Source organism: Psammomys obesus, unplaced genomic scaffold (assembly GCF_907164565.1).
Source record: "Psammomys obesus unplaced genomic scaffold, mPsaObe1.curated_primary_1811, whole genome shotgun sequence".
Taxonomy (NCBI): domain Eukaryota; kingdom Metazoa; phylum Chordata; class Mammalia; order Rodentia; family Muridae; genus Psammomys; species Psammomys obesus.
The window spans coordinates 2,790,996-2,808,704 of record NW_026585643.1 but is presented as its reverse complement, the minus strand read 5'-3'; the positions used below and the strand labels follow the sequence as shown (position 1 = coordinate 2,808,704).

The 17,709-nt window shown below is 43.5% G+C and overlaps 1 protein-coding gene across 2 annotated transcripts; it reads left to right on the top strand.

Moving 5' to 3' along the window:
- Window positions 1-571: 571 nt before the first annotated feature.
- On the top strand, window positions 572-17,709 carry Zmym5 (zinc finger MYM-type containing 5). Of its 2 annotated transcripts, none has more exons than XM_055616756.1 (8): window positions 572-711; window positions 1,653-1,708; window positions 4,206-4,680; window positions 4,876-4,966; window positions 8,603-8,888; window positions 10,256-10,418; window positions 11,244-11,450; window positions 13,908-17,709. In XM_055616756.1, the coding sequence occupies exons 3-8, from the start codon at window positions 4,282-4,284 to the stop codon at window positions 14,655-14,657; spliced, it is 1,896 nt and encodes a 631-aa protein (XP_055472731.1). In that variant the 5' UTR covers window positions 572-711; window positions 1,653-1,708; window positions 4,206-4,281; the 3' UTR covers window positions 14,658-17,709. The 2 variants fall into 2 exon arrangements, with proteins under 2 accessions (XP_055472731.1, XP_055472740.1); XM_055616765.1 differs by lacking the exon at window positions 572-711 and adding an exon at window positions 1,142-1,267.

Below are 17,709 nucleotides of genomic sequence, written 5' to 3'. Positions count from 1 at the left end.
CCCTCGGGCGAGGCGCGGCGGGGGAGCCTGCGGGGCCGTCGCCGGGGCCGCGGCGGCCCGGACAGGGAGGACGCCGGGGCCTCGAGGCCGCGTCTCTGCGCGGGCCGGGTCGCCGGGGGCCGCGGCGGCCGTCTAGAGGCCCGGGCGGGGCGGCCGGACCGCGCGGAGCCTCGACGAGGAGCCCCCGCCCCGAGGCCGAAGCGCGACCCGAACTGCGGGCCGCACCGCTCGGGCTCCTGACCCCGGCGGACCCGGCGGAGAGTGGGGGCGGGGCGGGGCGGGGGCACGGAGGGAGGGACGGAGAGAGGGAGGGAGGGAGGGAGGGAGGGAGGGAGGGAGGGAGGGAAGGAGGGAGGGAGGCAGGGAGAGCCGGCTAAGCCCGGGGCTGACGGCGGGGGGGAGGGACGGCAGGCCCGAGGGCGTGGCCCGCTCCTGACGGACAGGCGCTCCGACGACTTCGGCGGGGCGGCTCGTGAGCGAAGGCCGCCCGAGCCAATGGACGTGCCCGAGGCGTTCCGGGCCGCCTTCGCCGGCAGCCAATGAGCGCGCGGAGGGCGGGGCCTCCCGGGGCTCCGCCGCGCCGCCGCCTCCTCCACCTCCTCCTCCCCAGCGCTAAAGCCGGGACTGGACCGAGCGGAGTTGTGCGTGTCGCCGGAGGCGGGTGGGCCGGGGGAGGGGAGGTTCGTTCCGCGGAGCTGCAGCCAGGACCGGGTGAGGCTCCTGCCCGCTGTCGCTCCTGTCGAGGGCCGCGGGGAGTGGGGGTGGCTGGGAGCAGCGCAGCCTCGGGAGGAGGAGGCGGAGGCGGGGGCGACGGGGGAGGCGGAGATGGGTGAGGGCCGCCTCGGGAGCCTCCCACCGAGCCGGGCTTCGCAGCCCGCGGCTGCCGGCGTCGCCGCCGCTGCGTCGGGGCCTCGGGGTGCGCCGGGGGCCGCGCTCAGGTCCCGGGCGGCTTCGCGTGCGGCCGGTGGGCGCGGAGAGGGGGTGAGGTGGGGGCGGGGCGGGCCGGGGCGGGAGAGCCGGCGGCGGCGGTCGGTGGGCGCACGGTGTTCTCCGCGCGGCGAGCGGCCCTCCCGCCCGGGCCCGCGCCCACCCTGCGTGCCCGACCGAGACCCCGGGTTTTCGGGGGAGGGGCGCCGCCTGAGTCCCGCCGCGTGTTGTTTTTCGCTCTTCATCGCGCTGTGCTGCTTCTGGCCTTAATTGGGGGCAGGTTCTCGAGGCTGAGCTGCTGCCTGCGGTGAGCTGCGGAGATAGGAACCTTAGGCCTCAGGCAAGTGCTTGCGGCAAATGGGAGCCAGTTGAACCGCTTCCACCCTCGCACTGGTACTTGAGTGACGGTGGTGACGAAGGTTAAACTTGGGAAAAAGAGGATTGATTCCCTTGCCGGCTCGAAGGCCGCGTTTACCCTTCCGTTTGGCTGTGCGCTGTATACTCCTCGTTCTGAAACTGGAGGCAATAGATCGAGCTTGGGCTGCTGTCGTTTATTAATAGTTGATCCATATCTTTCGGAGAAGGTTGCTGGAAAGTCTCGGGAATAACTTTGGTTTACTTCCTTCTCTGGTGGTGTTCAGGGTTGGTGCTCCTTCCTACCTATGGGTGCTAAAGATTTTTTGTTTTGTTTTGTTTTTGTTTTTTTAAATTTCCTCTTAATCTAGGCTCCTCAAGCCATTGTGGTGAAGCATTCGGCAGAAATAAGGAAAACATCTCTACTGTAAGTCATTTTGCATAGCTCTCCTGTTTAAAGTTAGTAGCATCGACTGTCTCCTGTTGCATTGAGTGGTCTTGGGTAGTCTGTGCTGGGACAGCCTCGCCTGTGTGACCTGTGGGAAGACACAACACACCTTTTTTTACTTCCAGCGTTGCTCTTCTCCAGAATTCCTAAGTAGGATTAAGCTCCAATTCATAAGTGTGTGCTTAACATTTTTTGTCTTCCTTTCCAATAGGTATTTCTTTCTGCTGTTGTATTTTTTAAACTACTAACAATTAATTAAAATATGTGAAATAGTAAACAAATTGTGAGTCCAAGACAGCTAAGGCTACACAGAGAAACCCTATCTCGAAAAAACAAAACAACAACGAAAATAGTGAGCAGATCACTGACAAAAGTTGTAAGACTGAGGAAGAGCAACTTTTAGTTCATGTCTAGGTATTGTGCTGCAAGTATGTGTGCTACTTCGATGCAGTGTTCAAGGCATCCAGTAGGGGGCAGTGGATCCTTCAGAACTAGACAGCAGGTTGCTGCCTACACTGGGACTGGAATTCTAATCCACTGCCAGTGCTCTTAACCTCTGAGCCATCTCTCCAGCCCCAGCCCCTGTGATTTCTTCTACAGTACTTTTTAGACATGGTGTTCTTACTTTTAAAAAATATTTAGACTGTGTGTGTCTGCCAGTGTGTTCCCGAGGAAGACAGAAGAAAGAGCTGGGATCAGCTGGGTGTTGGATCAGAACTCTGGTCCTCTAGAAGAGCAGCAAATGCTGTTAAAGACTGAGCCATCTCTCCAGTCCCCATCAGATGTACCCTTTTAAAGCTAGCACAGAGTCAAATTGTAGAATTCTCTATCTCACTTTTAAGAATGAAGATTGGACAAGGGTGTGGCAGCGAATTTACAGAGCAAGTTCCAAAGATAGCCAGGGCTAGAAAGAAAAACGCTGTCTTGGGAAAATGGAGATTGGGAGGGGGTTGCTAGAGAGATGACTGTTCCTTTAAAGGCACTTGTTAGTCTTGCTGGGGACCTGGGTTGAGTCCCAGCACTCACATACAGCTTACAACAGTTTTTACTCCAATTCCAAGGGATCTGATGCCGCTTCTGAGCCCTTGCATGTTTATGGTACACACACACACATACATATATACACATACTCAGGCACATGCAAAATTAAGTAAACATTTTTTTAAAAAATTCTGTGCTTTAAAACAGTGGTTCTCCCTGGGCAGTGGTGTCACATGCCTTAATCCCACCACTTGGGAGGCAGAGGCAGGAGATCTCTGTGAGTTTGAGGGCAGCCTGGTAAACAGAGTCAGTTCAAGGGCAGCTAAGACTATGAAGAGAAACCCTGTCTCAAAAAAACAAACAACAAAAACCAGTGATTTTCAACCTTCCTAATTCTTTGCCCTTTAATAACAGTCTGTCATGTTGTGGTGACCCCCAACCATAAAATTATTTTGGTTGCTACTTTGTAACTGTAATTTTGTTACTGTTATGGATTGTAATGTAAATATTTTTGGAGGTAGAGGTTTGCCAAAGGTGTCTTGACCCACAGGTTGAGGGCCTGTGCTTTGAAAGTTTAAATAGTTGTGAGAGGTTGTTCAACCATTATTAACACTTTTTGGATCTCAGCACCCACATGGTGGCTCAAAACCACCATTGACTGGATCTCAGGGGATCTGATGCTTTCCTGACACCCAGGCACACCAGACATACATGCAGGCAAAACAAAGTCTAAACAACTCAGTGAAAACTTACAATTCAATGAGATGAGGACATGACTGTTCCAGGGTGTGGTTGAGGTTTTGTTTTTTATTTCAGATGAGGAAAGTGCAGCCAGAAGCATCTGGAAGAATCTAGAGCAAGAAGATAAAGCAGTAAACTGAACATGGCCAGCAGAATAGACTGGGCTATGGGGGTGAAGGGTAGCGAGAGATGAGTCCTGAGAGAAGGGTGCAAGAAGGCACATGGTCAAAATGGCAAAGCTTGCCCCAAGAAGGCCACACCTCCTAATAGTGTCACTTCCTATAGGCCAAGCATTCAAACACATGAGCCTGTGGGGTCCCTCTACTCAAAGCATCACAGTGGGTGGGCATGTGGGCACTGGGGCCTGTGGACTCTATATAGAGTGTCAGATCCCCTGGAGCTGGAGTTGCAGACACTCGTGAGCCTCCTGGTGGGTGCTGGAAACTCAACTTGGGTCTTCTAGAAGAAGAGCAAGAGGCATTCCTGCCAAGCGATCGCTCCAGTCCAGATTTTATTATTTTAAATTCAAAGAAATCTTAGGCCATTTTTGTTTTAAGTGGAGAGTAGTAGCACAATTGATTGTGTTAAAGGACCATCATATTGCATATTTTCCATCAAACTCTACAAAGAAGCAGAATTTAATATAAAGTGATTAACAGGAAAAACAGAATGAGCTTGACATTAATGGTTTTTAAAATTTTATCAGTGCTATTATTGCAGGAAAATGAAAGAACCCTCTTTCTGTCTCTTACAGATTCTTTGGTGTGCATAAGTACTTGGGAAGATCAGCTGACTGCGTCCAGACTCATGCTGTATTAGGGGGTAGGGCCATGGCAGCGCCTCTCCCAGATATGGAGTCATTTGGTGATCCATCAAGTTCTTCAGTCAGTACATCTAGAGACTCAGCTGTGGATGATGATGATGTCGTGTTTATTGAATCAATACAGCCTCCAGTTTGTGCTCCAGCAGTCACTAATGAAAGAAACTTTGTATTTGCATCTTCAAAACATGAAAATCCACGAGGAAATTATTCCATAATTCCCCCTTCTTCAAGAGATTTGACATCTCAGAAGGGAAATATATGTGAAACAATTGTAATTGATGATGAAGGGGACACAGAAATAAGTGGAAGGGAGGAGAAAAAGCCTACCGATTTTATCCTACCTCATGGAAATAAAAGTAGTGCCAAAAATCTGGATTTCTCCATTTCCAGTTTATCAAGAAGTAAGGTAAATTCAGGAAGGGTTACTAATGGTATCACAACAGAATCAACTCTGATGTTACTAATGTTAACTTCAGAGTGGGGTAAGCCCAAAATGCTAGGAGCTTAATGATTGTATGTCACTATAGGGTATTAGTTTGGGAGATAACACAAAGGCTTTAGTGTTAATATACAAGCATACACCTCATCTTTAACTTTACAGACCAAGACTGCAGTAGAACCTTTTAATCCTGGTAGGATTGATGTCACAGATGCGCTTCAGAATGGAAGAATTGCTGCTCATCTCAATCCTGGTAAGCAGTAAATTGTATTATTTGCCTTGTATTCAAGTAAGTTTAGATTTCTATGTGACTGTATACATGTGCCTGACGGCCAGAGCTATCTTCTTCTCTTGGTCTCTACCTTAGGTGTTGAAGCAGGTTTGTAGTTTCTGTTGTTGTTTGTTTGTTTTACTGACCCTGAAGATTACCAGTTCTATTTATCTATCTATCTCTATATTTCTTTTTTAGCTTTAAGAAAAAATGTCTGTTAAGGGTCTCACCATGTAGCCATAGCTGCTCTGAAACTCGCTGTGTAAACCAGGCTGGCCTCAGACTCAGTGATCTTCCTGCCTCCTGAGTGCAGGGATTAAAGGTATATGCCACCATTCCTGGCTTAACTTAAAAAAAAAATCTAGATTATATTTATTACTGATGGTGTGTTTGCTACAACTCATGTAGTGGTCAGAAGGTCAGCTTGCAGGGACCAGTTCTCTTCTACTGTGTGTGGTCTTAAGGATCCAACTCATGTTCTCAGGCTGCAGCTGACTCTGCTGACTAAGCTGTCTCATTGCCTGCCTTTTGTCTGTTGTTTTCCACTTTTATTTGGGATCAAGCTCAGGTCTTCATCCTTGCACAGTTGTGGGACAAACCTTTTTACGCTATGCCATTTCCTCAGCTCCCATAGCTGTTCTTCTTAGAACTCCTGTTACATCCCGTATAAAATAATTTATTGGCTTTCATAGTAAGATAGATTGTTAATATAACTGTGAAATCTATTTGTATGTGTAATTTAGAGAGAGTAATATTTTTAATCTGATGTGAGTCATATCTTAACTATTTTAAGGGCCAGAGAAATGGCTCTTAGGGCTTTTCCAAAGCTATGTATGTGGAGTTTAAGAGTTTTAAGGAGAGAGTAATTTGGGGGTTTGATTATTTTAATGGTTTTAAGGACTGAGGGTAATGGTGCATACCTGTAACCTAGTACTGAGGAGTGAGGATTTCAGTCTGGCCAGCAGGTGTTAATGAGACGTTACCTTAAAAACTGAAGAAAAAGGTCCAGGCGTCAGAGGCTTTCATCTGAGCACTGGGGACACAGAGGCAGGTGGATCTTTAATGAGTCTAGCCAGGACAACACGATGGGACCCTGTCACCTCCAAAAGAAAGATCCTATAGAAATTGTTCTTGTCATCCTTGTGCTTTGTTTTATAGGCATTTCTGGCTATGATATGATAATCATCCTATGACATTGAGTAAAGAATTGTATACTTTTAGTAACCAGGTATTTCCTGTTTCTATTAAGAATAATAAGATAAAAATCTGAAAATATCCAGCTGGAGAGATAGCTCACAGGTAAATGCTTGCTGTCTAAACACAAAGGCCAGGGTTCAGATCTCTAGAATGCACATAAAAGCTGGTGGTTGTGTCAGCCTTTCTGAAATTCTAGCACATGGGAGATAGAATCATGTAATCCCTGGAGCTAGGGTGCCAGACTAAGTGAATTAAGTTGCAGAACGCAAGGAACATAAATTTACAGTGGTTCTAGTACTTAAACTTTTGGATGAATTGTCTGAGCTCTAGTTCTTAATTGCTTGTGTGTGTGAGAGAGAGAGTTGTTTTGGTTTTTGTTTGTTTTGTATTTTTGAGACAGGTACCCCCCCCCCCCCCCCCCCCCAGCTTCCTTGGCATATATTACATTGAAAGATCTGGACTAAATAAAATAGGCCTCAAAAACTCACAGCAGGCCTAGTCTCTCTCTATGCCTGCTGCCTGCTGGTCAGAATATAAAGTTCTCAGCTGCTGCTCCAGCACCATGTCTTCCTGCTTCCTGCCATAATAACCATGGACTAACCCTCTGAAACTGTAATCAAGTCTAACTAAATGCTTTCTTTTATAAGACTTGCCTTGGTTGTCATGTCTCTTCACAGCAATAGAAAGGTGAGTAAGACAGCCTTTTCTGGTCTTAAAATGTATCATGAACATGGGGCATGGAAAATTTTGACTAAGACTTAATTTGAATAGAAACACTAACATCCTCTCTCCCAGTTGGTAAGTTAACTTATTTAAAGACAGAATACCTATGGCCCAAGCTGGCCTAAGATTCAGCTAGTCATTGCCCCATACCCAGTTTTTATTTAGGAATTTAAATAGTTGCATTAGAAAAATGGACACACTTGATTTATGTGCCAAACCTACAATGAATTTTTTTTTTCCCAGATAAATTACCACGTTAGCAGCCTGGTGTGGTGGCACGTGCCTGTAATCTCAGCACTCAGAGGCAGAGGCAGGTGGATCTCTGAGAGTTCAAGGCAAGCCTGGTCTACAAAAAGAGTTCCAGGACAGCCAAGGTTATGCAGAGAAACCCTGTCTCGGGGGAAAAAAAACATCTTAGGCAATATAATAATGGTATCCTACTTTGCTTAAGTATTAGTTAGTCCACAGAACAAAACTATTTTCAGAGTTGAGGTTTTATTTCCCCTGTAGTGTTAATATTGACAAATCTTGTAAAGATTGCTGTTTTATTCCTACCACTGCTTAAATGTGGTTTGCTATCTGAATGTAAAAAAGAGAAAGTTTGATCCCAGAGTACAGCATCTATTTACTCTACAGTAAATAGAATGTGCACTATTTCATTTATTCCTAATATTATTGGAGAATTAGGTGTAATTTCAACATATAACAGAGAAAAACAAGCCAGAGGGCTGGAAATTTAGCTCCCTGGTAGAACCATGAGCTGGTTTATATATCTCCAGCACTACAAAGAAACAACAAACTCATAGAGTGTAATGTTGTTGCATAATTAGTAAATTCAGGAGACAGATTTTGTGCTTATGGAGTCTGCAAATAGCTAGTGGCCTGCCACATTGCATAATCCTAGGGAACACGTTCATTTTTTAAAATGCAAAGTTTGTAATCATATGAGTATGTGTGTATATGTATATATGTCTTATTAAATACAAGCTTAAGGGAGGTGGGACATGGGCTGGAGAGATGGCTCAGAGATTAAGAGTCCTGGATGCTTACCAGAGGTCCTGAGTTCAATTCCCAGCAACCACATGGTGACTCACAACTATCTATCATGAGGTCTGGAACCCTCTTCTGGCATGTAGGCAGAACACTGTATACATAATAAATAAATCTTCAAAAAAAAAAAAAAAAGCAAGAACAAAAAGGGAGGCAGGACATAGTTTGGCTCAGTTTAAGGGAACACAAGCCATTGCTGCCCAGAAATATGACAAGCAACTCCAAAGCTAGAGGAGCCAATGGCAGCTGCCTGAAACATTTGCTTTTAGAGATAGTCTTACTGGCCTCAAACGTGTGATCATCCTCCTGTCTTTATTTTCATCATACTATGAGTATCGATTGTACCACCATGCAGGATAACACTTGCTTCTTAAATAGCTGGTGCTGTAACCTTAAGCCCTTCCCCTAATCCCTCTCTCCCCCGGTAAGGCCCTGTATCCACCAGCTGGAAACCCAGTGTTGAAACACATGAACCCTCACGAAACATTGAATACCCATTCAAACAGTAGGAGGAATCCTGGGTTGATTGTCAGAGTTATTTTGCCTTTCCCATATGCTTATGAGTCTCTTAAACACTTAAATTCAAATATTGTCCTAATGTGTATTTTTATTTATTCTGTGACTTTTGTTCTGCATTTTATTTTTAAGATTCTTGGATCTCCCAGTCAGCATCATTTCCTCGTAATCAGAAACAACAAGGGGTGGATTCTTTATCACCAGTGGCCTCACTTCCTAAACAGAATTTCCAGCCTTCAAACCAACAGCATCTTACTAAACCTGCTAAAATCACTTGTGCAAACTGCAAAAATCCTCTACAGAAGGGACAGACAGCTTATCAACGAAAAGGATCAGCTCACCTCTTCTGTTCAACCACCTGCCTTTCTTCTTTCTCTCATAAACGTACTCGAAAGACAAGGAATATAACATGTAAAAAGTAAGCAGACCTCAACGTTTCTCCATGTGGCTTAATTACCAGTATAAATAAATATTCTGGATATAATTGTGAGCTAGAATAGTGACGCCTGCATTACAGAGATGTTTTCAAGTTTATTGAAATTGCATTGTTCTGGAACTATAGGTTCTTTTGTACTGTAGTTTTAACGAAGGATGTATATAGATACAGAAGTATACTACCTCTCTCCCAGATGCTATGTTTGCCTTCGGCTTTCTACATCTTACATGTTAGTTCTGCCAACCTACCCATTGCACTACGTGCCCTTTCTTTTTGAGCCATTTCCCTGGGCCCACTACCAACATTTTTTAAGATTTTTATGGGGCTAGAGAGATGGCTATGGCTCTGTGCTTTAGAGTACTGCTACTCTTCCAGAAGACCTTAGTTCTATTCCTAGCATCCAGGTTGACTCTAGTTAACTCTGATTCTAGAGGATCCAACACAATCTTCTGGCCCCTATCAGCACTGCACCCATGAATACATAGACATACATGCAGGCAAAATAACCATACACATAAAATAAAAATAAAGAAAAAAAACTTAGGTTGTGCGTGCGTACGCTTGTGTGTAGGTACATGTGAGTGCCCACAAAAGTCAGACATTTCATCACCCTATAGCTGGAGTTAAAAGGTGGTACTGAGCTGCCTGATGTGGGTTAAGAATCAAGCTCAGGTTTTCTATATGTATAGTACTGGTACCAATGAACTATCTATTTAACCCCATTGGTTTTGTCTTTTCCTACTAGTGCCTTGATTTGAATTTTTTGTAAGGATTTATTTATCTGTATGAGTGTTTTGCCTGTGTCTATCTAAGTGCACTCTGTATGCCTGGTGCCCTTGGAGGCCAGAAGAGGTCACTAGGTTGACTGGAACTGAAATTATAGACAGTTTTAAGCCACATGTCCATGTGGGTGCTGAGAACTGACCTTGGGTTCTCTGTAAGTGCAGACAGTGCTCTTAATGGCTAAGCCATCTCTTTAGCCCCAAGTGCTAGCAGTTTTAAGCCTAGAATACTAAGGAAATTCAATGTTACAACAGAGTTTTCTTTTCTTTTTTTTAAGACCAAAATTTTTAAAAGATTTATTTATTTGTTTGTTTGCATGCAGTGTTCTGCCTAACCACTAGAAAAGGGCTCCAGATATCATTATAGATGGTTGTGAGTCACCATGTGGTTGCTAGGAATTGAACTCCGGACCTCTGGAAGAGCAGGCAGCACTTTAAGTTCTGAGCCATCTCCCCACAAGAGTTTTCATTTGAATTTTCTGTATTATTTAGGAAATAGTGGAAGTGAAGCTGAAAGTGCATTTAAAGTAGTGTTCTTCAGATGTTTGTTTCTCCTTTGTGTTTCAGAGAGTCTCCTTTGAGGACAGCAATGAAGGCTCCTCCAGTAGAGTCAAGCAAGTCCTTCCCAGAGTTCTATAGTGCATCTCTGTCTCCTCATGACGACCACCAGACTCTTAGAAAAGACGTTTATATTAAGTCAAGATGTATAATCTGTAATAAATTAGGAGAGGTCTGCTCTTTCTACTGTTACTATTTAGGCTAATAGAAATAATGTTAAGTTTAAGTACAGTATAAGCTCTACCATTTACTAATGTCCATATCCTAAATATTCATGTTGGAAGGACTACTAAGGATGTTACTTAAAAAAATTTGCTCCCAGGTGGTGGTGGCACACGCCTTTAATCCCAGCACTCCAGAGGCAGAAGCAGGAGATCTCTGTGAGCTCAAGGCCAGCCAAGGCTACACAGAGAAACCCTGTCTTAAAAAACAAAAATAACCAAGCAAAAAAATTTACCCAATGAGTGGTGGTGCACACCTCTAATCCCAGCGTTTGGGAGGCAGAGGCAGGCAGATCTCTGAATTTGAGGTCAGCCTGGTCTCCATAGAGTTAAGTTCCAGGACAGACAGCCAAAGCTATTTTATACATATAAAGTTTCATAGTGTAGACAGGACATGCCTGTTTCTGTGGCTTTAGTTGTGATAATTCAGTAATTTCAGGCCAATGAAGGAAGCAATAGTTCTACAAGAATGGATGGGATAAATGGTTTGATACATGTTGAAAAGGAAGAGCCATACATTTCAGGCAGCCCCTTGGTTTACATTGTCCTTGGTAACTAAGTCTGATGTGGAGTAACTTTGGAGGCCATTTAAACCAAGGACATTAATTTATCTCAGTTACAACTTCAGAACCATCTTATTGCTAGATGCAGACTCCATTCTAATTGTGAGTAATGATTCTCTTCATCTGCCTCCCAAATATTGTAAGGGAGGATCTAAATACTGTAGGGCAATAAATTGTATAATGCTGTCTTAAAAATTTTTTGTTTTCTTTTAGGTTCGCCATGAAATCAGTATTAACCATGTAACACATAAATTGTGCAGTAACAATTGCTTTAATGAGTACAGACTGACCAATGGTCTGATAATGAACTGCTGTGAACAGTGTGGCAAGTATATGCCCAAGAATACTGGACACAGTATCCTGATTACAGGTCAGCAAAAGAGATTCTGCTGCCAGGACTGTGCCAACGTATATAAAGAGGTAATTTTGTTTTATTTGTTTTTGTAATATATTTTATGTACATGGGAATTTTACCTGCATGTTTTCCTGCATGCTTATCCATCCTTGATGTCCTCAGAGGCCAGAAAAGGATTTTGGATCCCTTGTACCTATAGTCACAGACAGATGTGAGCCACCATGTAAGTGCTAGGAATCAAACCCAGATCCTCTGAAAGAGCAGCCAGTGCTCTTAACTGCTGAGGTAATTTCTCTAGTCCCTAGTTCTTTGAGAGTGTATGTGTGCATGTGTTTGTATGCGTATAAGTGCTTACATGTGAAGTTTACAGACACCTGGGCTGTCTGTCCTTACCCTCTGCCTTGTTTGAGAGACACACATAATGCATACTCCAGGCTCCCTGACCTTCAACCTTCTGGTGATTGTCTTGTTGCCATGCCCAGTGCGTGCTGCAGGAGCACTCACATACAGATGTGTACCACCATGCTGGGCTTTTAGTTTTGATAACAGGGATGGTGGTGTGTGCCTTTACTCCTGGCTCTAGAGAAGCCAAAGAGGTCAATCTCTGAGGTCAAGGCTGCCCTGTTCTTATAGAAGAAAGGGCTTATGTGGGGTTCACTATTTCAGAGGGTAATAGTTCAAATGGTGAAGTGGAGGCAGCTGGAGCAGTAGCTGGGTGCTCACAGCCTTAATCACAAACAGGAAGTTGAGAGAGCACATGGAAAATGATAAAATTATTGAAACCTTAAAGCCTTTCTGCAGTGATACATATACTTCCTCCAGCAAGGCCACACCTCCTAAATCGACCCTGAATAGCCACCAACTGGGGACAAGTATTCAAATACCTGAGACTTAGAGTAGACAGCTCATTCAGAATACCACGTCTTTTTGTTGTTGTTTTGTAACTCACTGAGTTTAACTAGGCTGCCTATATAACCATGTGTTTGGAACAAGACCTCAAATGTTCTGTGACTGTACATACTCGAGTGCATGTATCCACATACATGCACGCACATATGCATAAACATATATGCATACATAAACATGCATAAATAATAATATAAGGTTTGCACATAGAGTATAAAGTGAAGAGAAGAAAGTAAAGATGGGGAAATATGTGTAAACAAAACAGGCCACAGCTGAATGTCCAGATCTTGACCTGTTTCAAAGTGATCAGTAATAGATCTTCAGAGGAGAGTAGCAGAGAAACCTTCATGATACATGAACATTTTAAATAAAAATAGGGCTGGGGATAGCTCAGTAGCAGAGGACTTCCTTGGTATACACACAGTCCTAGGTTAAGTCCCCACGACACCACCAAAACAAAAAGGAAAAATTAAAACACTGTCATTAGTCATATCACTGAATAATATCTAGATTATTTTTTAATAGGGAGCCAGAAGGATGGCTCAGTGGTTAAGAGCACCACATCAGATGGATCACTAACCGCTGTGACTCCAACACAAGGAGACATCTGGCCCCTAAGGCACATATCTCATAAATAAACTAGCCAGCACACTGCCTTTTCTCTCTCTCTCTCTCTTTCTTTTTTCTTTTTTCTTGCTTTTTTCTTCTCCTCCTTCTTCTCTCTCCCTCTCCCTCTCTCTCTCTCTTTCTCTTCCTCTCTCTCTTTCTTTGTTTTTGTCTTTTTTGAGACAGGGTTTCTCTTGTGTATCCTTGGCTGTCCTGGACTCTTATTTGTAGACCAGGCTGGCCTCAAACTCACAGTGTTCCTCCTGCCTCTGCTTCTCTGAGTGCTGAGATCAAAGACATGTTCCATCACTCCTGACGTATGCTTAGCTTTTATTACCATAAAATTCCATTGAATGGTTGTGTTGACATGTTTATCTTAGATCTGTACTTTCTCTGTATGTATCATGTGTTAATAATGTTAGGTAAATTGCCAAACTGCTTTCCGAAGCTGACTCACCCTGTTAAATTTCTACCAAAGCCTTAGTGATGTTCTAATTTTCCCTGTATCACTATCATGTTTCTACTCTTCACTTTCTGTCAATTGTAGAAATCCTGGTAGGTATAAGATGCTATGCCTAACTTTGTTTTTTAAATGTATTTTGTGAATAAGAGTGTTTTGCTGCATGCCTCAGTATGCTTTAAAAAAAAAAAAACTAAACTAAACTAAAAATGAATCATTGCCTGTTCTTATTTCTGTATTTCTTTTTCACTTTAAAAAATATTTATATTTTTATAAATTACAGTTTATTCACTTTGTATCCTGCTGTAACCCTCTCCCTCATTCCTTCCCAAACCCAACCTCTCTCCCTCACCTCCTTTCATGCCCCTTCCCAAGTCCACTAATAGGGGAGGTCTTCCTCCCCTTCCATCTGACCCTAGCCTATCTGGTCTCATCAAGACTGGCTGCATTGTTTTACTCTGTGGCCTGGCAAGACTGCTCTCCCCTCAGGGGGACTTATTTCAATTTTTAAAATGTCCATAAAATTGTAATTTTTTTTTTTTTTTTACAGATAATGGAAACAAAATCAAAAATACTACTTTTACAAAATAGGAAAAGGAAAGCTATCCTAGAAGAAAATGAAAGAAAGTTACAAGAATCATCAAGTACACTTTCGGAAAAAACACAAATACCAGAAAAAAAGGAAAAGATTTCAGAGATAATAGAAGTTGCAGCAGAATGTAGCCTGCATACATCATCGAGGGAGCAAAGTGAGAATTTACTTTCTTCTGTGACAGCAGCCCCTGATATGTTTCAAGAGCAACAGGGAGACAAAAATTCAGAAGAATTTGCTATGTCAACTGTAGTACTTTCTTCAGATCCAGGTTCATGGCCCCAAATTTTGAATATGAAACAGCGTGATTTTCTTGTAAAAAATGATCCACCTCAAATAAGAAACTGTAATTTTCCAAAAGATAGCACAGGGAGGAAGTTTTCAGAAACATACTACACACGAATTCTTCCAAGTGGTGAGAAGGCCACCAGATCCTGGCTACTTTATTCAGTCTCTAAAGACTCTGTGTTTTGCCTATATTGCAGACTCTTTGGGGAAGGGAAAAATCAGCTGAGAAATGAGAATGGGTGCAAAGATTGGCAGCATTTGTCACATATCCTTAGTAAACATGAAGAAAGTGAGATGCACATCAACAATAGTGCTAAGTATTCAAAGTTAAAATCTACCTTGAACGGTAAATGCAGTGAAGCTGTAGAACGTCCATATTGTGAAGGTGGGGAAAATGGTGTGCTCCTGCTATATACGTAAAGCCTGTCTGCTGCAGACGCTGCGGGGTCTGCCTCACCCAGAAGAGTTTTGTACCTGGAGCCAGCACCACTGTGGTGCTTTTAAGTGGAGGGATTTACAGGAGTTTATTAGCGTTGTGCCCGATAGCAAACAAATAGTAAAAATGTTCCTGTTTCAGATGTAAAAGCATCATTCAATTGGAGTGAATAGTGATTCTTACAGATTTTTAGTAAAAGCAGTTTGAGTTTTGTCACTCTGAGGGTTCTCACTTTGTAAAGTTGTTCTTACAGGACTTCCACTTAATGACCTAAAAGCAAGAAAAGACAAGCTGTATATGTAATAATCTAAAGAAAATATATTCAAGCAAGGCACTGATGGCTTACACCTTTAATCCCAGTACTCAGAGGCAAGGATGGGAAGATCTCTTGAGTTTAAGACCAGCCTGGTTTACAGAGTGAGTTCTGGAACAGCCAGAGCTCCGTAAGAAACCCTATCTCACAAAACAAAAACAAACAAGCTATATATACATTCAAGAAGCTTAAGAACAGAAAATGATCTGAAGCTACAATTATTTGCTATTAAGCCAAATTGTTCTTTACATGTTTTTCTATTTGAGCAAAACAGTTCGCTTGTTACAGTAAGTAAAGGTAATTTGTATTTTATATTTTGTTTTCAATTTCATATGTAAATATTTTAGCTTTTATTATGAAAATTACAAAAAATATATAGCTATCTTATGTTAGTATGACTAAGAAACATTAAAAATATGTGTGTATATTTAAATGTGTGTATGCATATATATGTATATATAGCTAACTTCAGTGTCATGGTTACATTTTTCTGTAAAAGTGTACTCTGAAATTTGAGAAACTCTGAATCTAAAGAATTTTTTCTTCAGACTTAATTCACTTTATTTTTTTTTTGTATAAAAACTTATATGGAGCCAGGAGTGGTGGCACACACCTTTAATCTCAGTGCTGGGGAGGCAGAGGCAAGCAGATCTCTTGAGCCCGAGGCCAGCCTGGTCTACAAATCGAGTTTCAGGACAGCCAGGGTTGCCTGTCTCAAAAACAGTCTTATATGGTAGCCACAGCTGAATCTTGGGTCCTCCGAATGGAGACTGTTGTCGGTTTCCACAAGATGGTTAGTGAATTCCTGGCAAGGAGAGTTGATGAACACTGTCTATTTCCAGAGGTTGGGGTCCAAGTAGCTGTCGATCTTGGAGATGGCATTAAAGGTGGCTTTGGCAAAGTTGCCCATGATGGCAGTGCAGGCCCTGGCTGATGTGTGTGAGTCATCAATACCAGTCATTGGCAGCATCTTATTGGGCACAGGAGCAGAGACAACACAAGTGCCTCCCGGGGCGGGAGTGAGATCACCAACACAGAGCTGCAGTGGTCTGTCCCCTTGCTTGGACTTGTGGGAGCTTGTCAGTCTTGCTCCCCAGTAGCCTCTCCTGCACAGAAGGTGGAAAACTTGGCCAAGGTGATGGCCCCTTGTGTGGTAGTGGCTACCTCCTTGGAGCATTTAACACCTACACCAATGTGAACCTGGTCCTCTGGCCTGCCTGAATCTGCTTCAGTAATATCAGATTGCTTTTGGAGAACAAACAGGTAGGTAGATCTCTTTCAGACACTTGGTCTTCATGTCCTTGACTAGGTGTCCCAGCTTGGGGATGAGTTTCCAGTTCTGCCCTCTAGGAGCACACAGCCACGGCCACTGCTGCAATTCTCGGGAGGCCTCTCGAGCCTGGGCCTCCAGGCCCTCCTCTGCACCAGCTTCATCAGCCATTTGTTTTTTTCCGAAGAAGCAGCAAATCTAATAACTTTGATGGCCATTGAGGGTCCTGCTCACTAAATTTGAGTTTTTATCTCTTGTTGATTTCTGGTGTTAAAATTAAATTTCTAGGAATGTGTGTTTTTTGTTTGTTTTGTTTTAGGGAGGTTTTCCATTTGGGGCTTTTTCTTGTGAAACAGTGCCATTATTAATAATGACCAAAGGAGATGCTTTCTTCTGAGTGGGAACACTTGCAGACTTAGTGATGATGCTGCATGATAGAATTTTTTAGAAGAATCCATTCTTGTTAGATGGTACCTTTTCAGGCCAAGGATGTAGTTCGGTAGGTAGAGTGCTTGCCTAGCACACAGAAAGCCATGGGCTTGGTCTGCGGCACTGCATTAGGCTACGTCACAGCAGGCCTGTCATCATCGCAGTCGGGGTGGGAGCAAATAGCAGGCGTGAGGCCACGCTTGGGTATATTAAACCCTGCCTACAAAAAAAGGTCATTTTTAGTCATTCAAGCTTACACCTGTAATCCCAGCACAAGAGAAGCTCACGCTTCCCCCTAGTTCAAGCCCAACCTGGTATACATAAGGAGTTCGGGTAGGCATGAACTAAAATACATTATACAGAGATAGAAACTGACAGATTTGAATGTAAACAGAGCTTTGAGATGTCTCCAAAGTGCCATTTCACTCTCAGAGGCCTGTGCAGATACTTCAGGAAATGGGACGCTTTAGTTTTGTGTTTCACCTGTTTGTATGTTCTGTGTACCATGTGTGTACCTGGTTCCTACAGAGGCCAGAAGAAAGTGTCACATCCCTGGAGCTAAAGTTACAGATTGATTGATTAGGCTTTTCAAAGCAGGGCTTCACTGTGTAGCCTAGGCTGGCTTGGACTCAATTTGTAGACCAGGCTGGCCTTGAACACAGAGATTGCCTGCCTCTGCCTCGCTGAGTGCTGGGACTACAGGCCAGCACCACCGCACCTTTGTTAGCAGATGTGTAAGTGCTGGGAACCATATATGCTCCTCTGTGGCTTTAGAGGTCCTGGTTCTTTTGCTGTCTTGATTTGGCATTGTGCTGTGACCATCAGTGTGGAAACATGTTATTCTGCTGTATGACTTGAATACAAACTGTGTATATAGCTTGATATACTCTTCATTTATAACTGTTACTAGACAGGTGGTCAGGCAGTCTGATCCATTTGGAGTATTCTGCATCGTGGGAATCAGTATGACATACCAATTTCAACTAGAAATAAAAATTGGGTCCAAGTCCCTTTATTGCTGATA